This window comes from Lupinus angustifolius, chromosome LG17, assembly GCF_001865875.1.
Source record: "Lupinus angustifolius cultivar Tanjil chromosome LG17, LupAngTanjil_v1.0, whole genome shotgun sequence".
Taxonomy (NCBI): domain Eukaryota; kingdom Viridiplantae; phylum Streptophyta; class Magnoliopsida; order Fabales; family Fabaceae; genus Lupinus; species Lupinus angustifolius.
The window spans coordinates 4,297,914-4,316,211 of NC_032025.1; the positions used below are offsets into that span (position 1 = coordinate 4,297,914).

The 18,298-nt window shown below is 35.6% G+C and overlaps 2 protein-coding genes and 1 long non-coding RNA gene across 8 annotated transcripts; 1 reads left to right on the forward strand and 2 right to left on the reverse strand.

Annotated features, from left to right (window-relative positions):
- LOC109331943 (mitochondrial carnitine/acylcarnitine carrier-like protein) lies at nucleotides 1,589-9,559 on the reverse strand. Of its 5 annotated transcripts, none has more exons than XM_019566756.1 (3): nucleotides 9,549-9,559; nucleotides 2,806-3,213; nucleotides 1,589-2,156 (listed from the first exon to the last, which is right to left on the reverse strand). In XM_019566756.1, the coding sequence occupies exons 2-3, from the start codon at nucleotides 3,195-3,197 to the stop codon at nucleotides 1,658-1,660; spliced, it is 891 nt and encodes a 296-aa protein (XP_019422301.1). In that variant the 5' UTR covers nucleotides 3,198-3,213; nucleotides 9,549-9,559; the 3' UTR covers nucleotides 1,589-1,657. The 5 variants fall into 5 exon arrangements, with proteins under 5 accessions (XP_019422301.1, XP_019422300.1, XP_019422298.1 ...); XM_019566755.1 differs by lacking the exon at nucleotides 9,549-9,559 and adding an exon at nucleotides 4,946-4,992; XM_019566753.1 differs by lacking the exon at nucleotides 9,549-9,559 and adding an exon at nucleotides 4,574-4,923.
- Nucleotides 3,891-4,524, forward strand: LOC109331944. The gene is made up of 2 exons (XR_002105861.1): nucleotides 3,891-4,010; nucleotides 4,174-4,524. It is a non-coding gene; the product is annotated as an uncharacterized LOC109331944 (long non-coding RNA).
- On the reverse strand, nucleotides 12,739-17,908 carry LOC109331929 (protein SPT2 homolog). 2 transcript variants are annotated; one of them, XM_019566730.1, is made up of 11 exons: nucleotides 17,796-17,908; nucleotides 17,225-17,320; nucleotides 16,890-17,119; nucleotides 16,179-16,296; nucleotides 15,347-15,424; nucleotides 15,136-15,253; nucleotides 14,403-15,031; nucleotides 14,161-14,300; nucleotides 13,481-13,567; nucleotides 12,948-13,088; nucleotides 12,739-12,913 (listed from the first exon to the last, which is right to left on the reverse strand). In XM_019566730.1, exons 2-10 carry the CDS (start codon nucleotides 17,243-17,245, stop codon nucleotides 12,983-12,985), a joined length of 1,527 nt encoding a protein of 508 aa, XP_019422275.1. In that variant the 5' UTR covers nucleotides 17,246-17,320; nucleotides 17,796-17,908; the 3' UTR covers nucleotides 12,739-12,913; nucleotides 12,948-12,982. The 2 variants fall into 2 exon arrangements, with proteins under 2 accessions (XP_019422275.1, XP_019422274.1); XM_019566729.1 differs by having other exon boundaries at nucleotides 12,739-13,088.

Genomic DNA, 18,298 nt, shown 5'->3' on the forward strand with positions numbered 1-18,298 from the left:
TGAATAGGTAACAAACTTACCTAAACAAACTAATAAAAACACATGTGTAAAATATGTAAAATGTGTAAAATATATAAAATGTAGTAGTTTTGTTCTTCAATAGTCCCCCTCAAGCTAGAGGGTAAATGACAATGACTCCAGCTTGATAATTCGATTTGATATCATGTAATAGATCAGAATCTCGATCCTAACGTGATTAGATTTTCTCAATTACTTGATCTTGTTGTTGTTGTTGATCTTGTTGTTAATCTTAATAGTATTTGTGATTCTTTCCCTGACTTCTCTTTGGACTGATATTGCTTCATCTTTTTCTTTCTATCTTTCTTTCTTCTTTATGGTAAAAGATCAAACACAAAGCAATGTGTGTGAATAAGATCAACGAACAAGGTTTAACTTCAAATGGATATTGATTAAGCAACAACAAAATGCTCCAAAAGTTATGGAGATTAAACCCTAGAATGAAGCTGAAATTGTTCTTGCCTTCCAGCTTGATTAATGCTCTCGGACAACCTAAAGCAACTCCGACCAAGATAATATTCAGGAGAACAAAAATATTATTGTTGCTATTGAATCTCACTTCACAATTATGCAACTCTAGCAAAGTTATTGTATTAGCCATGCTTACATTTCTTGATGGCCATTTATATGGTTCCCTTCCTATTTTTCCACTACAAGATACTATCAGAAGCAAATGAAAGAAGGTGTAGGAGCCATGAAGAAGAATAAGAAGACCAAGAAAGAAAAGAGAGTAGAGGTTGAATCTTTTGGATTGAAGCATCTCCATATCTTATCCAAAAGGTGTCTTAGCTACCCAAGAAATATCACTTCTGCAAGCTATTCATAGTGCCATGTAAACCTTCACCGAGCAAGAAATTGCTTTAAATAAATCTGATGAAGTTTTTAAAGTTTATATGGTATCTGAGCTTTCGTTATGAAGGTTGTGGTCACCATCGCTGTGTATTTTCTACGATTATTCTTACCTTCCAAGGCTATTACACATGTGTTTTATTAGTTTGTTTAGGTAAGTTTGTTACCTACTCATGTACTATAAATAAGGTCTTATGCTCTGATACCATATTGCGAAAATAATGCAGAAGCATAAAATGAATATTGTGAAATTTTCTCATTATTTGATCAAGGCATAAGACCTTATTTATAGTACATGAATAGGTAATAAACTTACTTAAACAAACTAATAAAACACATGTGTAAAATGTGGTATTTTTTGTTCTCCAATCATGACTTTCAGAGTATTTATTTACTTTTGCCTACTGTTTAATTTGAATTTATGTTATCAAAGGTGTTTAGGGTATCTTGTAGAATTCCTCATGGTTTAAATATGAACACATTCAAGTACATATGATAAAGCATAAATAAATGTTCTATGTTAACAATATTAATTTTGTTTTAATGATAATGTAAAGATAAAAACACCATGCCTTCGATTTTACTCTCTTGGTTTTCTGCAATTCAAAGATACATAATTAAAATTTTCAATATTGAGGCACTCGCCCTCTTAATATGATTCAATCCTAATATGACGAAAATAATCAATTCCAATAATGGAGAGACAAGTTTTGGGAATATAAAAAGGAAATGAAAGAAACATGGAATTCAACGGTACCCATTATCAAGTCTTATCTATATGAATCAATGATCACAGAGCTGATCTTGTAATCTCATAAGCCAAGAAGCATGCTGAATTTGCAGGAATACTTCTGGCCATTGCAGGAGCAAAACCCTTATAAAGGCCTTTAAACCCTTCACTAGATCTTATCTTTCTGAATGCATCAACTGAACCAGAAAACTTTGGACTTTTATAATCATCCACTTGAATCACACTCTTAACAACATCAGTTGGGTAAACCATGACCCAAAAGGAAGCACCAGCCAAGCCTCCAGCAACAATAAGAGAACCTCTACCTAGTCCTGAGGTATCAGAGCCTCCTGCAAGATATTGCTTTAATGCTTCATATACACCAAACATAGCAGCATTTCCTGGTATTTCACGCGCCATAGTGGGAACCAAGCCCTTGAAAAGTCCTTTTATGCCTCCTTCTGACTTCAGAACTTGTTTGGCCACATCCATGGGTCCTCCATATTTCAATGTTACTGCAGCTGTAGCAGAACTAGTGAGGGCACTTTGTGCTTGCAACCTGATTTTACCATGGACATAGCAGTTAGTTAGAAGATAAGTACATGGATCTGAGTATTTGTGATAAGTTTATAATGTGAGAAGTAAATTCAAGAAAAGTTAATCAAGATTAATCCAAAACTGGAGCGTCTTTAGCTTAGATTATTTTATTTCATGTCAACCATGAGAGACATGATAAAGGGTGTGTTTGTGCTTTTTTGGGGCAATAAAAGTACTTCATTTAATAAGACAATACTTCCTAATTTGTACAAAATTCTTAAAGTAAGAACCTTTATAATCAGTTTTGTTTGCTTATTGGGAGAAATGAGTTGCTTCTGAAAAAATTAGAGAAGTAGAAGAGATAAAAAGAGTAATTATTATTGCTAGCTTAAAATTACTATTCTTATGGCTTATCCAAATGCACCCTATATTAGCTCATAATAAAAGAGATACTTCACAGAAAAACAAACAAGAATAGATGAACTTGGAACAATTATTACTTCATTTCTAGCTAGAATGTTATTGTTTTGAAAGAGGGACTGAAACAAAAACTGAAAAATCTTGCAACAGGAGGGAAAAACAGAATTGATCTTGCAGTTGACAGAAAGAAAATACAGAAAAAGAAATTGAAAAGGGGTCATGATAAGAAAAAGATCAAGAGTGATCTCGACCTGCATTTGATCAATTCCGTAGGGCAAGCTAGAAGGGAAACAGCAACTCCGGCTCCAGCTCCAGCAACAACCTGTTGACTTATAGTGAGAGGGGCACCAGGATGGGATCTCAACAATGCCTCCATTTGTCCCCTTACCGAGAAAAGGACAGCATTTAAAGCAGCCACCGTAGCAAGTGGAGCTCCCATACCTTTGTATAAACCCCTCGGGCCTTCGGCCGCTATTGTCTGCTTGACTGCATCAATTGCACCAGAATACTTGGGAGGCTGGCCAGGGAGTGGTATAGGCTGGCTTTGGAGCTTGACCTTGATTGTGTCAAAGGGGTGTCCAGTTATTAGTTGTGCTGCCCCTCCAACAGTCCCTGCTGTAAGGTCCTTAGCCACATCTCCCATCTGAAAAATCAAAATTCTAAAGAGGGAAAAATAGAGGATTAAGAAACTTGAACAAGTGAAGTAAAATTACAATTATAATACATGTAAGATCCTTCACAAAACAGATTATACAGACAAACATTTTTGGTTTAGCTTGTCATTGCAATTGCAGCAGAGCAAACAGGGTCGTTAATGTTTCAAGAATACAATTCCTTGTGTCATTGTCTCTAATTAAATTCGTTATGTTCCCATACAAATGTGTTAGAAGTTCAAGGTAGGGGAAGTTTAGAGACAAATTATTGGAATTTTGAATTAATGTCAAAATAAGGGGTATGTATGACATTGATTAAGTAATAACAAACCAAGTCATTTGCTTTATATACTTGGTTGTTTTAGAAAATACATCTAAGAGGTATCAATTAACTGTATAAAAAGGAAAAAAAGAATACATACCAAGTCCTATAATCTTTTGGAAGTTGATGAGATTAATTTCTTGCTGATGCAATTATAAAGAAATGGAATAAGGAGAGATCTCATCCAAATTTGATATACAATAAATTACGAAGGATTTTGTGAGACATGTGATAAGATAACATAAGAATCAACAAGATCAATCGTTTTTCTTCTGTCAGCCTTTTTTAAAGCCGTATGAAATTCAGACCCTTCAGAGGATATGAAGATATGCACAAGCATTCAAGGGAAAAGCCAAAAAGGGGCAAAAGAATAATAATTTGATAAGCTTATAGATTTCTTTTCTGGTACAGAGTTTAACAGGTGAGAGAAAGTGACAACCCATCTTCCACTCTCTTTATGCTTACTAAAATAGAAAATAAGGTTTAGGTGTGGTGCACGTGTGACCATATTTTATATCATTTTATGTACCATCACTTCTCATTGATTCAAATTTTTTTAAATTATAATTATAATTACTAATATTTTGTTGGCGAATTATATCTCATGTTATATGGAGTAATACAAAACTGTGAGATGTGGACAGTTTAGGTTAAAGAAAGTGACACTCCATCTTCCTCTCACTTCCTCAGGCTAAGCAAAATGTTTTATAGATTGAAATAAGAACCCAGTGAATGGTATATAAAAAAATAATTCCAGAAAAGGGTAGGATAATTCAAGTTTTATCACTTAACCATAAGTTGAATACATAAAGACAAATTCTTCACAATATCCACAATTGCAATATAAGAGGGCCAATTAGTAATGGAGCGAGCGAGTCATCAAGTCAGCGATCATCTAACTAAATTAGACAGGAACAAAAACAAAAGCAAGCATACCAATTTTCAACCAAACATTTGACGATAGAATACAATATACACTATACAAGTATACAGTATATAGGAAAAAAAATTGACTTTTGAACAAAGGTAGAATTAGAATCTTACAGTGCTTTTAGCTGTCTCCCAAAGAATTGAATGAAAAGAAATAAACAAAACTAACACTTTTTGTGAGATGGTTATATACTTATATAGGACTATAAGAGTGAGCAACAGAAAAAAAAAACAGAAGAAAAGAGTGCGGTCTGATTTTATGTAGAGCAGAATGTAACAAATGCCTACCCAATTGATTTGAATTGAAAGGCACAAAAAAGAAGGATTTTTTAAGTGAATCTGTGAGTGATGGAGATTCCAAATTGTAAAGAAAATGAATGGGAAATGCAGAAAGTAGAAGAGAGTAATGGGTTAAGACAAGAAGTGACTGAAAGATAGAGCAAAGTACAAAAATGTAGATGTGACTGACAAATGCAAGTGACTCACCCAACCAAAAGAGAGAGATGAGGACAAAGGATTTTGTTACGAATCCAGTATCAGCCACTCTCCATAATCACTGCATCATTCAAATTATTAGTTGTTTTACTCGACTCTTAATTGTCATTGACCGTTTACATACATATTCCACTCTTAGTTTTATTGGTTATAATGGATTGACACTACATACATGGGAAAGAAAAGGAGAACAAAAAAATATATGCCCCACCCATAATGATGAATTTTATAAACCGTGATATTCATGTCATGATTGACTCTGCCATCATCTATTATTTATTTGTATTATGTTTTTTTCTTTTTTTCAATGACTCAATGATAATTAAACATATAATAGTGATGGATGAGAGTGCAACAATGTATAAAACTAATTTACTCTCTATACATGTTTTCTCATATTTTATTTTAAAATTAAGATGATGTACTACTAACAAGATATTAATTTAGTGGTGTAAGACTTCACTAATCCCAACATTCTAATATGATCAAAATGGTAAGAATTCAATTCTTTTGAGCCACAAGAGTAACACGCCCAAAAGAATTAGTTTATTATAAAAAAGGGTGAGAATACTTGTTACCAAAATAAAAAAGATGATGTACTGCACCTGGTTGTAGTTTTTGGGTACTTTTTCTGTCGGATTGTGGAAGGTGGGTCAAGGAATAAAGATAAAATGTTACGACAAGTATAATGAGGACCATCACTCCTCCACTAAATCAAATCCCTTGATATAAGGAATCAGTTATGACATTTAAACCACATGAGCAATCCTAGCACTCATGATCACTAATTCATAGGAAATCTACATCGTAGAATTAATGATTGATTCCATCATTACTTGAGGATCACTATATATACATGTTGTACACACTATGATTATATGCAAAAATCATTTTCTTCATGGTATCAAGAGTTGTCCAAGCATAACTGCAATTTTTTTGATCCAGCCTTGCTGTCTCCATCACAGCAGCATGAATTCTTCCACCTCTGAAACTGAGGCCACCCCAAACAACACTCCTTTCAGCAACATTGATAAACTTGTTGTTCTCAATGTTGGCTCACAACTTTACATTAAACTTGATGGAGAGAATTATCCAGCTTGGCGTCTGCAATTCATATCCCTTCTAACAGGATATGATCTCTTAGGATACATCAATGGCAGCATCATCTGTCCACCCAAACACTTGGATGAAAACTCATCCCTCATCAATCCAACATACACACACTGGATTTGTCAGGATCAACTCATCCTGCATGGAATTATCTCCTCTGTGGCTGCAACCGTTGTCACTCACCTTGGCACGGTCCAATCTTCCTTACAAGCGTGGGAGACCTTGAAAACCATGTATACTAGTAGATCCAGAGTGCGCATCATGACCCTCAAGCAAAAGATCACCATTTTCACCAAAGGCACACAACCTATGGCTGCCTATCTTCAAGGGGTAAAGGCCATTGCTGATGAACTAGCCATCATTGACAACCCTCTAGATAGCACAGATCTAGTTATTCACATACTAAATGGTCTGAGTACAGACTACAAAGAAATTTCTGCAGCATTATGCAGGAGAGAGACTCCAATCACCCATGCTGAACTACATGAGAAGTTAATGGATTTTGAAACAATTCTATCTCGTGACAACCATCAACAATCCACTCCTCTAGTCCCTACAGCACATGCAGCTACAAGATTCAGAGGGCAACAAAGGTACAAACCTACACACAATGCTCCCACACCCTCAACATTACATAACTCTGTCCATCAAGTCGTCTGCCAATTTTGTGAAAGACCAGGCCACAGTGCAAAGAAATGTTACAAAATCCATGGTTATCCTAAGAGGCATGTGACAAGGTCCTCAATTCACATGGCCACTCACACCTCACCAATGCAGAACTCCAGTTGGATAATGGACACTGGAGCATCTCACCACATCACTCAACACATACCCAGGCTCAGATCAAGTACTTGTTGCAGATGGCTCAGGTTTGCAAATAACTCACATTGTACACACTAAAATACCAACCAACACTAATTCTTTGTCTCTTAAACAAGTCTTGTATGTCCCTAATATAACAACTAATCTTGTATCTGTTTCTAAACTATGTCAAACTAACCAATGCTCTGTTGAATTCTTCTCTGATTGCTTCATTGTTAAGGACCTGACTTCGGGCCAAACACTACTACAAGGACCTCTTAAACACCTCTACCACCTACCTTTCAACAACAACACAACTCCTTCACCTCATTCTCACCTCACTAGTCTTCAATCTACTTCAACATGGCATCACAAACTTGGTCATCCTTCAATCAAAATAATCAAGCATCTGGCAAATCACAACTCTATTCCTCTAAGACCTCATGTTACCTATGATTGCATCTCCTATCATTGTGCCAAGAGTCACAAGCTCCCATTCTCTAGTCATCGTCTTCACAACACTAAACCACTGGAACTTCTCTACTCAGATGTATGGGGCCCTGCTCCTATCAAATCATCAGATGGATCACTTTATTACTTAATTTTAGTTGATCATTTCTCTAAATATATTTGGTTATATCCAATGAATAATAAGTCATATTTATTTTCCATCTTTGTTTAGTTTAAAAGTCTTGTTGAAAAGTATTTTAACTTACCAATTGTGACAGTGTTCTCCGAAATGGTGGTGAATTCATCAAATTGAAACACTTCATGGCTTCCCAAGGCATTACTCATCTCACTAGCCCACCTCACACACCAGAGGTAAATGGCGCGACAGAGAGAAGACATAGACACATAGTAGAAACAGGTAGGGCTCTGTTACATCATGCCAACCTACCAGCTACATTCTGGTCCTATGCATTCCTCACAACAACATATCTGATCAATAGAATGCCCACTGCCAAGCTTAACATGAAGTCCTCCTTCACAGTAATGTTCAACAAACCACCTGAGTACACTAAGCTCCATTCATTTGGTTGCTTATGTTTCTCATGGTTGAGACCCTACACACAAATAAACTTCAACACAGATCCTTACCCTACATTTTCCTGGGCTACTCACAAAGTCAATATGCATATCTTTGCCTAGAACCTCTTTCCAACAGAGTTTACACCTCAATGCATGTCCAATTCATTGAAAACTCCTTTCCATATGCCTCCTTAATCCAACAACCAAACCCAAATCCTCCTGCCCCTGCAACTGAAACCACACTTCCCTCCATCATTCCTCTCAACCACACCACATATTCTAACACCATTAACCTTCCCCAACCCAACCTACCTCATACCACATCATCCAACCACTCTCCACCACTCCATAACTCCATCACCAACTCACCCCACAGAAATCACCCTATGACCACCAGATCCAAAAACAACATCTTCAAGCCAAAACATATACTCACTGCCACAAAACATGACCTGCCAGAAAACCTTGAACCCTCCACAATAACTCCAGCTCTCAAGATCCCTCATTGGAGACAAGCCTGCTCAGCAGAATTTGATGCTCTCATGACCAATGGTACATGGAACCTAGTACCTATGGAAGAAGCTCAGAACCTAGTAGGCTGCAAGTGGCTATTCCGAATCAAAAGAAATCTAGATGGTACAATTGCAAGATACAAGGCCAGACTAGTTGCAAAAGGCTTCACGCAAACACCCAACATTGACTTCAAAGAAACATTTTCACTAGTGGTTAAACCCCAAACTATTAAGGTTGTTCTCACTCTTGTGCTTCACTACAAATGGCCTATGCATCAACTAGATATAAACAATGTATTCCTACAAGGCACTCTATATGAAAATGTTTACATGCACCAACCACCTGGTTTCGTGCACACTGAGTTCCTTCATCATGTATGCAAACTCAGAAAAGCAATCTATGGTCTGAGGCAAGCACCTCGGGCTTGGCACGATTCATTAAAGGCATTTGTTATCTCCTATGGATTTCACACGAGCCTTAGTGATAGCTCTCTGTTCATCTACAACACACATGGAATCAAAGCCTTCCTTTTGGTCTATGTTGATGACCTTCTATTAACAGGCAGTGACAACAACTTCCTCCACAACTTCATGGCCAAACTTTCACTCCAGTTTTCCCTCAAATACCTTGGATATCCTCAATACTTCCTCGGCATTGAGCTCATCTCAACCAAGCAAGGCCTTCTACTCACTCAACATGGCTACATTCGTGATTTATTGGATAAATTCCACATGACAGGAGCCAAGACAACCTGCACACCTATTGCCACATCCACACCACTTACATTACAGGATGGCTCTGCCCCTGCTGATGCTCAAAACTTCAGATCAATTATTGGTGCATTACAATACCTCACACTCACGCGTCCAAATTTGTCCTTTGCCATCAACAAACTCTCTCAATTCATGCACAAACCAACTCAAACTCATCTTCAACAACTCAAACGTTATATTCTCAAATAGCTCAAACTTACACTCAACTATGGCTTAACACTCAAGAAACTGATGCAGCTAACCCTCAATGCCTTCAGTGATGCTGATTGGGGAGGAAATCTAGATGATAAAACTTCTACCTCTGCCTTTGTTATTTACTTTGGTGGAAATCCAGTCTCTTGGCTGTCAAAACGACAAAGAACAGTGACCAGATCCTCCATAGAAGCCGAATATAGATCCATTGCACACACCTCAGCTGAAATCATGTGGTTGTTCAACCTCCTTGGAGAACTTGGCGTCAAAACTCACACTCCTAAGTTATTCTGTGACAATATTGGTGCAACATACTTATGCTCAAATCCAGTGTTCCATTCACGTATGAAACACATTGCCCTTGACTATCATTTTGTTCGTCAACTGGTTCAAATGGGAAAGCTAACCATCTCTCACATCTCAACCAACGATCAAATTGCGGATATTCTTACAAAGCCGCTACCCAAAGTCAAATTTGCTCTGCTTTGAGACAAGCTTGATGTCACCAGTGGTGACCCAATCTTGCGGGGTGTAATGAGGACCATCACTCCTCCACTAAATCAAATCCCTTGATATAAGGAATCAACTATGGCATTTAAATCACATGAGCAATCCTAGCACTCATGATGACTAATTCATAGGAAATCTACATCATAGAATTAATGATTGATTCCATCATTATTTGAGGATCACTATATATACATGTTGTACACACTATGATTATATGCAAAAATCATTTTTTTCAAAGTAGACCTCACGTTTAAGTTTACAATATCTAACCATCATCTCCTCAAAGTTAGGCACATTGTAAGGGATTGGATTATGATTATATGCATAGAATAATAAAATTTTGTTGGAAGATTAAAAAACTCACCTAAATAACACCAAGGTTGGTGGATGTGCCCATCACAAACGCACGTTCTTATTTTGTACTAAGTCTGAGTTTTACTTTCTTTCTTGTTTTTTTTTTCCGGAGCATGTCGTGCATACACATCATTACAAGGAGTTTTGTTATCTGGGGACCCATTTGTTGTTACACTTTTGAAATCACAATACTGGCACATAAGGACACAATAAAAGGATGAGTATATATTTAACTACAAAAAATATAAAAATTTATACATAATCAATATATTATTTATTATTCATTTATATCAATTTTATTTAAAAGTTAATGATAATAAAATATATTGGTGTATATATGTTTTTCTATAAAAGGATACTTGTGCAGCAGCCCTAAAGTTATCTACCTCAGTCTCAAATTTTGCACAGTTCTAACAAAGATTGATACTTTTGCAGAACAAGACCATAAAACAATGCAACAAGATCAACTACAGTTATATATTCCAGTTATAAAAAAACCTTCAATGTTAAACCTTCTAACAATAACTACTGTTATATATTCCATCCATCTGGAAAAAAATGATGTTTTACCTTTTTATGTTATTTTAAATCTCTCTCTGTTTTATAAAATGAAGATAAATTATATGCATTTTTTTTCAAATTTACCATTATTTAATTAAATATTTTCCTACCTAACTTAATAATTTTCTTAATTTTTCTTCCAAATTTTTCTCCACTTTTCAATGTGTCACTCTCTTAATAATTTTTTCAGTACACCTTGGGATTTGGATGCAACAACTCTCCACGTTTCTCCAATTTTCAATGCACTAATTTATATTCCTACTTGTTTTCTTAATAACTTTTATTTCATTTTTTCACTTATTAGAAAGGTGGTCAAATTTATGATAATTAATTGTGGAATAAATGCAAAATTTAATGAAATTTTTTTAGTCAAATTATTCTCAATTTTTATATCATTTATTGACTTCTTAAACATTATTAATTTATTATGGATTTTTGGTTTGATAGTTATCATCATAGAAATTAAATGAATAAAAGGCCAATTTGATAATGAGGATAATAAAAGGACACAATATAATAGAAAACAAGATAAGAACATATGACTAAGCTCCTATCATGTTGAGTGTTTGGTATGTACTAAACATTGAGGTAGGGAGAGAAGATAGGGCAACAATGTAGTCTTATCCTATCTTGATAGTTCACCAAACTAAATTGCAATAATATATAATTCTAAATGTGCACCATACAAATACAAATACCACATGTAATAGAGAAATCTTGAAAAGCACTTGGACAGTATATTTAACTATCTCAATTCTCTTTCAGGATTTTGAGCAATTTAATCTGTGATATACAATACTTACTCAAAATTTGAAGGTGTCATAGCTGAAAAAAGTCAAAAAGTACGTTTGTGTGGATGCTCCATACATGCACTACATGGACTTCACTGGTCCCCGGAATGTCCCAAAGAAAAAGGATACATGAAACGTACATTGGAAAGTAGTGAAGTACGCATACAAACACAGTATATGTTACAAGTTTCTTTCCATGGTTAGACTTAAAAGTTACAATAATTAACAAAACAGTATGCATTTTATGCTTTGAAGTTTGAACCCCACATGTAAAGGGAACATAGATCCATTTTAGTATCAGACCGCCGTTCACTATTTTCCACATGGTCGATTGTAGTATGATGTGACCCACTTTTCCCTAGACACAGACAATAGTATTGAAGGTAATACATACACCAGTGTCATGTGAACGTGGTGAGCATGGACTAGAAAGTGGATGAGAAAATTGACTTGATATGAATCCTTGGGTATACCATCATGATACATAAAAGGAAGCTGCCTGTATTAGTTGTGTTCATTCTATAGGAAGAGGAGCATTACCTTATATTCATTGTATGATGATATAAGCTAGCTATTGGGCAAGGTGTAACCGCCCATAACTGATTTTTAGGTGTAACTACTTTTCCTGCCAATTCTAGATTTGTATAAATTGGGTGCTTGGGAAAAAACTAGTTAGTTTTCATATTCATTATTCTTGAACTTTTCTATAACTTTTCCTACTTCTAATAACACATAAGTCTAAAATTTTCTTTATGCAATTTCTTCGAGTTTTTTCTTGAACTTTTAGAATTTCCATATCACATCATTGTTCCCTTCAAGTAATGTCTTATGTTTTGAATTGAGTAAATATGTTCGGGGAGTATTTAGATAACAAAATAAAACAATGTACATTTAACTAAGTAAAGGATCATGCAAAACGGATAAACCTAAAATCTCAAAAGTGTCTAAATTGGCTACTTTACTTACCATTAATGAAATGGTGTACTCAATTTGTTTTTATGCACCAAGATATCCACAACCCCGATAACTAAAGACAATTTCAAGACAGAAAATAACAACACAGCTTCTATAAAACTTCATGCTGAGAATTATGAAAGTGCACTGATGTTAGTTGTTGTTGCCATTGGAGTTGTATGATTAATATTAGTAATAAAAGAAATTATACTCTAGTATTATCCACAAGAATTATACAACTAGCATTATTCATTTTAATCATACATAAAACATCACTTCATTTTCCAAGTTACTCTTAACTAACATCAAATTTGAAAAGATTTTTATCATCATTGATGAATTAACTAATTCAAAACTCATAATCAAACAGCCTTTGGTTGAAGGCAATTAAATTCACATTTGAACCAAACAATGGAAGCCAAGGGTGGCATCCACCGCTACTAGCCAAGCCTACGCTTCTTGGCCATTCTTCGTCTCCGCTCTCTTTCCTCCTCCTCTTCTATCAACCTAAGTTGCTCCTCATCCTCCTCTTTAGCAATTTTGGCGCTGCATATATCACACAAAATCATCAACACCCTAAAATATCACTTAATATAAAATATTCACAAATTCTGCTATATACAATAAACACATCAAAATCATTTGAAAGGCAATCATGAAATCAGGAAAAAAGAATGAGAAACAGAAATGGGATGCATCAGATTTTGAGGAAAGAGAAGGGGCAGGGGGAAAATAAAGACTGCAGAATTATAACTTTATAAGCATCAATAGGCACTATAAGTCTCAGAGCAAGTTTCTTACAAAGAAAATTTATAAGATAAAATAGTCTCTTGTCCTCACATAGGTCGTGTTTTGGGCAAAAGAAACAAGGAAAACTATGATTTAAAAACATAGTGAATATAAATACTATAGCATGCTTTTAAGCTCAAGAAACAAACCTCCTCCTTTCCTCCCTCAAGATTTCATCAAAGCCTGCCTCCATATTATCATCGTTGTCGTCATCAGCAAATTTGTTGGGGTTGTAACTGCAAACAATCCAACAAAATGATTGTCAACTATTATTTATCATAAGTAATCAGACGGGGACTAAAAACCAGTCAAGCATTCAGAAACATTACAAAATCAGTAGTCTGAAATCAAGCACTTCAAACCAAAAAATGTTATAATTACTGTCAAAACATTAATAGAATGGTTTGGGGAACACTTCTGAATTCAAAATGAACAAAGAAAGGGTGTACATCAGCTATAAATTGGCAGATAAGTTTGCCCTTGAAAAAATAATAACAGTCAACAGATCAGAGTTTTACAGCCAAAATTGACCCTTAACCTTCATACAAGGCTAGCCTTATTCTCTGTTATAGTTGAAGGTCTATCCCAACAACCCAATCTAGGTTAGTAAGAAACATAAGAACTCTGTATATGTGGATGAATTCCAACGTCAAAAAATTAACTTGCAAACACCAGCTAAATGGTAACAATAATTGTTTGCTTGTCATGGTGTAGAAATGAAGATACATACAACATAATTCAAAGAAAGTTACTTCACAAATCTCGCCACACAAATAGTATAACGAAATCAAGATTATCTACTTATTAATGCAAAATATAAAGAGCTTACTTAAACATTGATCTGATCATACTCCTAAAATCCATTTCATCCTCCCCATCATCAGCATGTCGTTTCACAGCCTTATTCTTAGGGCGGTGATCTTGCGACTGAGAATGCTTTGGATTTGGCTTAAGCGGTGGCTTTTTTATCTATCAAGCAAGTCAACATATATCTTAATACAGAGCTACAGTACAACTTCAAACAAAAAATCCATTATGCATATACAAGTATATGTATTTATAGCATCACACCTGAACTTTTGTTGGTCCTACTGGTTGTCTTGGTACCAACTTAGGTTTATTCTGATCTCGTAAGTCCTTTCTTTGTTCGACATTCTGCTTTTGAACAGACGAATGCACCTTTGAAGGAAGCGGTCTGTTCACACCATTTACAGGGTTTTTCATACCAGTTGTAGAAGATTTATTCCCCATGAGACTAACAGGCATCCTTGAAGGTAGGCCTTTTGGCCCCACAGGCCGGCCTGGTCCGTTACCACTATTGCTACCAAGCTGTCTTCTAGAATCAGCCGGTCTGTTACCACTATTGCTACTAAGTTGTCTTCTAGAATCAGCCGGTCTGTTACCATTATTGCTACCCAGCTGTCTTCTAGAATCAGCTGGTCTGCTAACACTATTGCTACCAAGCTGGTTTCTAGAAACAGCTGGCCCATTACCACTACTGCTACCAAACGTTTTTCTAGAATCAGCTAGTGTATTACTGGCCTTACTGGCAGAGCTTAACTTATAGTGGGACCCTGGTTTAGGAGGCAAATGACCAGGCCCAGAAATAAGTTTCCGATCCTCACCACTGCCACGAACAAGCTTGCCACCATTCATCATAGGTTGTTTACTCTTCCCTGCAACTTGGGTTGGCCGTCCCTCTTCAACATCAGCAAAAACCCTGTATAAGTTTCCTCAATTACAGTAACATATTTTAACCCCGACAACAAACACTGCATGAACATATAACCAAGCAGTAACATACCAGAATTGCGCACAGATATATTCCGAGGAGGGGGCTCTTTCTTAGGCGCTGGTGCGTCATCAGACAAAAGAAATGAGTAATCTCTAGTATCCTTCAGTTTCTGGGCTTTAACTATCTTCTGTTTGAACAAAACAGTTCATCACAACCATTTTAGAATTTGGACTAAAAAGTTACATTATAAGTGAAGCCTCACACACAATAGCTGCAATACCTCACTGACTTTGGGTGGCACCTGACTATGAGATGAAGACTTCAATCCTCCAGTAGATACTCTATTTGAGTTCTTGTTCTGCAGACAGGAATAATATGAGAAAACATCATCACAGAAATACTACAAAGCAAAAAGGACATTAAAGAACACCTAACTGCGGCATATTCCCAGTAATGTGAAAACCAGATAGCAAAAGTTATCGAGCAAAATAGATGACTAAAGGAGTTTGATTTTTTTATAAATGAAATGGTACAAAACAATGCATAAAGAAACTTGGGAAATGTTTAACATCTCAGTTCTTCGTGAATGGGAGTAGAATACTGACGTCAAATCACATTTCAGTTACACTCCTAAGAGCTTCACAATATGAAGTCATGCTTAACAAACTTTAAATAAAAGTTAAAACATTAATACAAAAACATCAACAATCAAGCATTAGTCCAACCAGGTAGGGTCTGCTACATGGATAAACAATGTCATGATGCTCTATCATAAATCATGTGCCTTGACAAAACATTGTTAGAACTGATTTAGGTATCCCCCAGGATCCCTCTAAACTTAATTGTATAATTTATTTAAACGGAACAAGCTTTGTATGAAACTTTATTTACTTATTAGCTTTTTAGTGCATTGTTATGTGATAAATTGGTACCAGTTGCAATTAGACCCCTAACAATAAATTTACATATATGAGATCACTATACATATAACACACAGCAAACCTAAAAGATAAGTAAAATTATACCTAAATATAATGGCTTGAAATGAAGATTGCTAGTATCATAAAAAAAAGATTTATAACTAATCCATAACAAAGGTTCTGAACACATACAGTGTGAGTTGAGTTTGACGGCCTGGGTGCCAAATGCTCATTTTCTAAGAATGACTTGCTCTCTTGAATTACTCTCTGAGCAATAACTGGTTGAGAAGGGCCAAAAAAGGATCCATAACTGCAGCAACATTAAGATTGAAGACAATATTAAAACATCCTCCCTGCTAACGATTTTCATCCCATCCACGCAAACCAAACAAAAACCATATTGATGAAGAGCACATAGCATGTATAATTAATATCTATACAAGCAAGAAAGTTTAAATGATTGTAGAAAAGCCTCCAAAAAATGAGGCTGATATGAGTTTTTGTCCCTGAAACAACTTAGGGTTCATTTGCGAGTTGGATTGTTGGGTTTTGGAAGTGAAGGAAGGGAAAGGGAAGACTTCAGAGCCATGAAATACAGTAATACACTTTAGAGATGACTTTGAAGCTTTCCCTTTCCCCTTCAAAACTCAACTCACAAACAGACCCTTAATCAATGCAATGCCACCACACCCTCAGGCATTGGTACACGATGTATGGGAAAAGGAGCAATAGAACTTACTAACATAAAAATAAAACAAAACTTTACTCTTGTGCGAAATCCCAACTCAATACATGGTACTTTTTTAAATGATTGAGACTTGAGACTCCTCAAAACACTCTTGTATAAAGTGTTTCTAGCACACACAGCAATATATAATGTTCAAAGATGATTTAAAGACTCACTTATCATAAGGAAGTTTCTTCTTTCTACCACTGGAACCTGCAAGGGAAGAACTACTCTCCTTCTTCATCTGTCTTCTGATTGATTCCTTCAACTTTCGCCTCAACTCAAGGTACTCCAGTTCTTCCTTTGTGGGCTTGCGAGGTTCTTCCTCTCCGTATTCCTCCTCTTCTTCATATTCTTCACCTCCCTCATCCTCATAATCATCGTAATCGCCATAATCCTCTGGTTCCTGCAAGTAGGATAAAAAGTTCCCATACAAGGTGATTCAATTAAGGAAGAAAATAATCCAAAAAAAAGAATAATAATGGGAATCCCTAGATTTGAGAATGGTTACTTCTCTGTCATAGCCCCGCATTGCAGTTTGAAGTAAAAACTAGAGAATCGCCAGTTACAAATTATTTGGAGACTAGATTACAATTTGATTGATGACCTGCTCTTGTTGGTACCAATGCACAAAGAATTGCAAAATTAGGGTTAGAAATCGAAGCTGAAATTCTTGTCAGTGTAACTCACAGTGTTAAATTGAGAGATAGAATGCAAACAAAAGAGCCCAATGCAACAATAGAATTGTATTTTTTTTCTTCTCAGAAGCACTAAAATTAGGGTTATGGGATGAACAATTCACTCGAGTTTAAGAAAAAAAGAACATCCTTGATTTTCCCCAAATTGCCACACACTTACAGGATCAGCAAATGGAATTGAAAGTTTATGCGATAAAAAAAACCCAGTAAGAGAAACGCCTCGATTTATCAGAGGAGGCCGAATCAAGTGAAAAATAGGGGGATCTCGATTTTAATAAGAATATGAGCACAATAAGCAGAAAATGAAATGATGGAACAATAGGAACTGGAATTGAAAATAATCGAAAGTGGAAAATGGGAAAGAAAATGAGAGGAGAGCATTACCTTGATCTGTGCAGTGCTGGAATTGTTGATTAGGGCATGAAAAGAAAATGGGTGAAATTGGAGGGGAAGGGGTCTTTATAATTATTTGTATCCACAAAGTTCAATACTTACTACATTTCTAAAACTATTAGATAATGGATAATAGATGAAATTATTCATGTTCATGATAAATGTCAATTCATATCAATAAGATATGAGTTTAGAGTTTTTTTTTTGTGACATGTATCCTCGCACCGGAGATAATTCTGTTGGAGCTGGGAACATCCACATGTATGTGAGATTAACTTTCTCAATGAACATTTTTCCATCCATAATACTCGAACTCGGTTCTTGCTTCTTGCTTAAGGGAAATCAAACATGTATTACTTGAACCAACACTCGTTGATAGTTTAGAGTTTAGTCATGAAAAAAATATTAAATCATATCCTATTGACCAATTATAATGTTATTAAATTAAAAAATTAGGAATTTAGTGGGTTATTAGAATGTTTATTACTTTATTT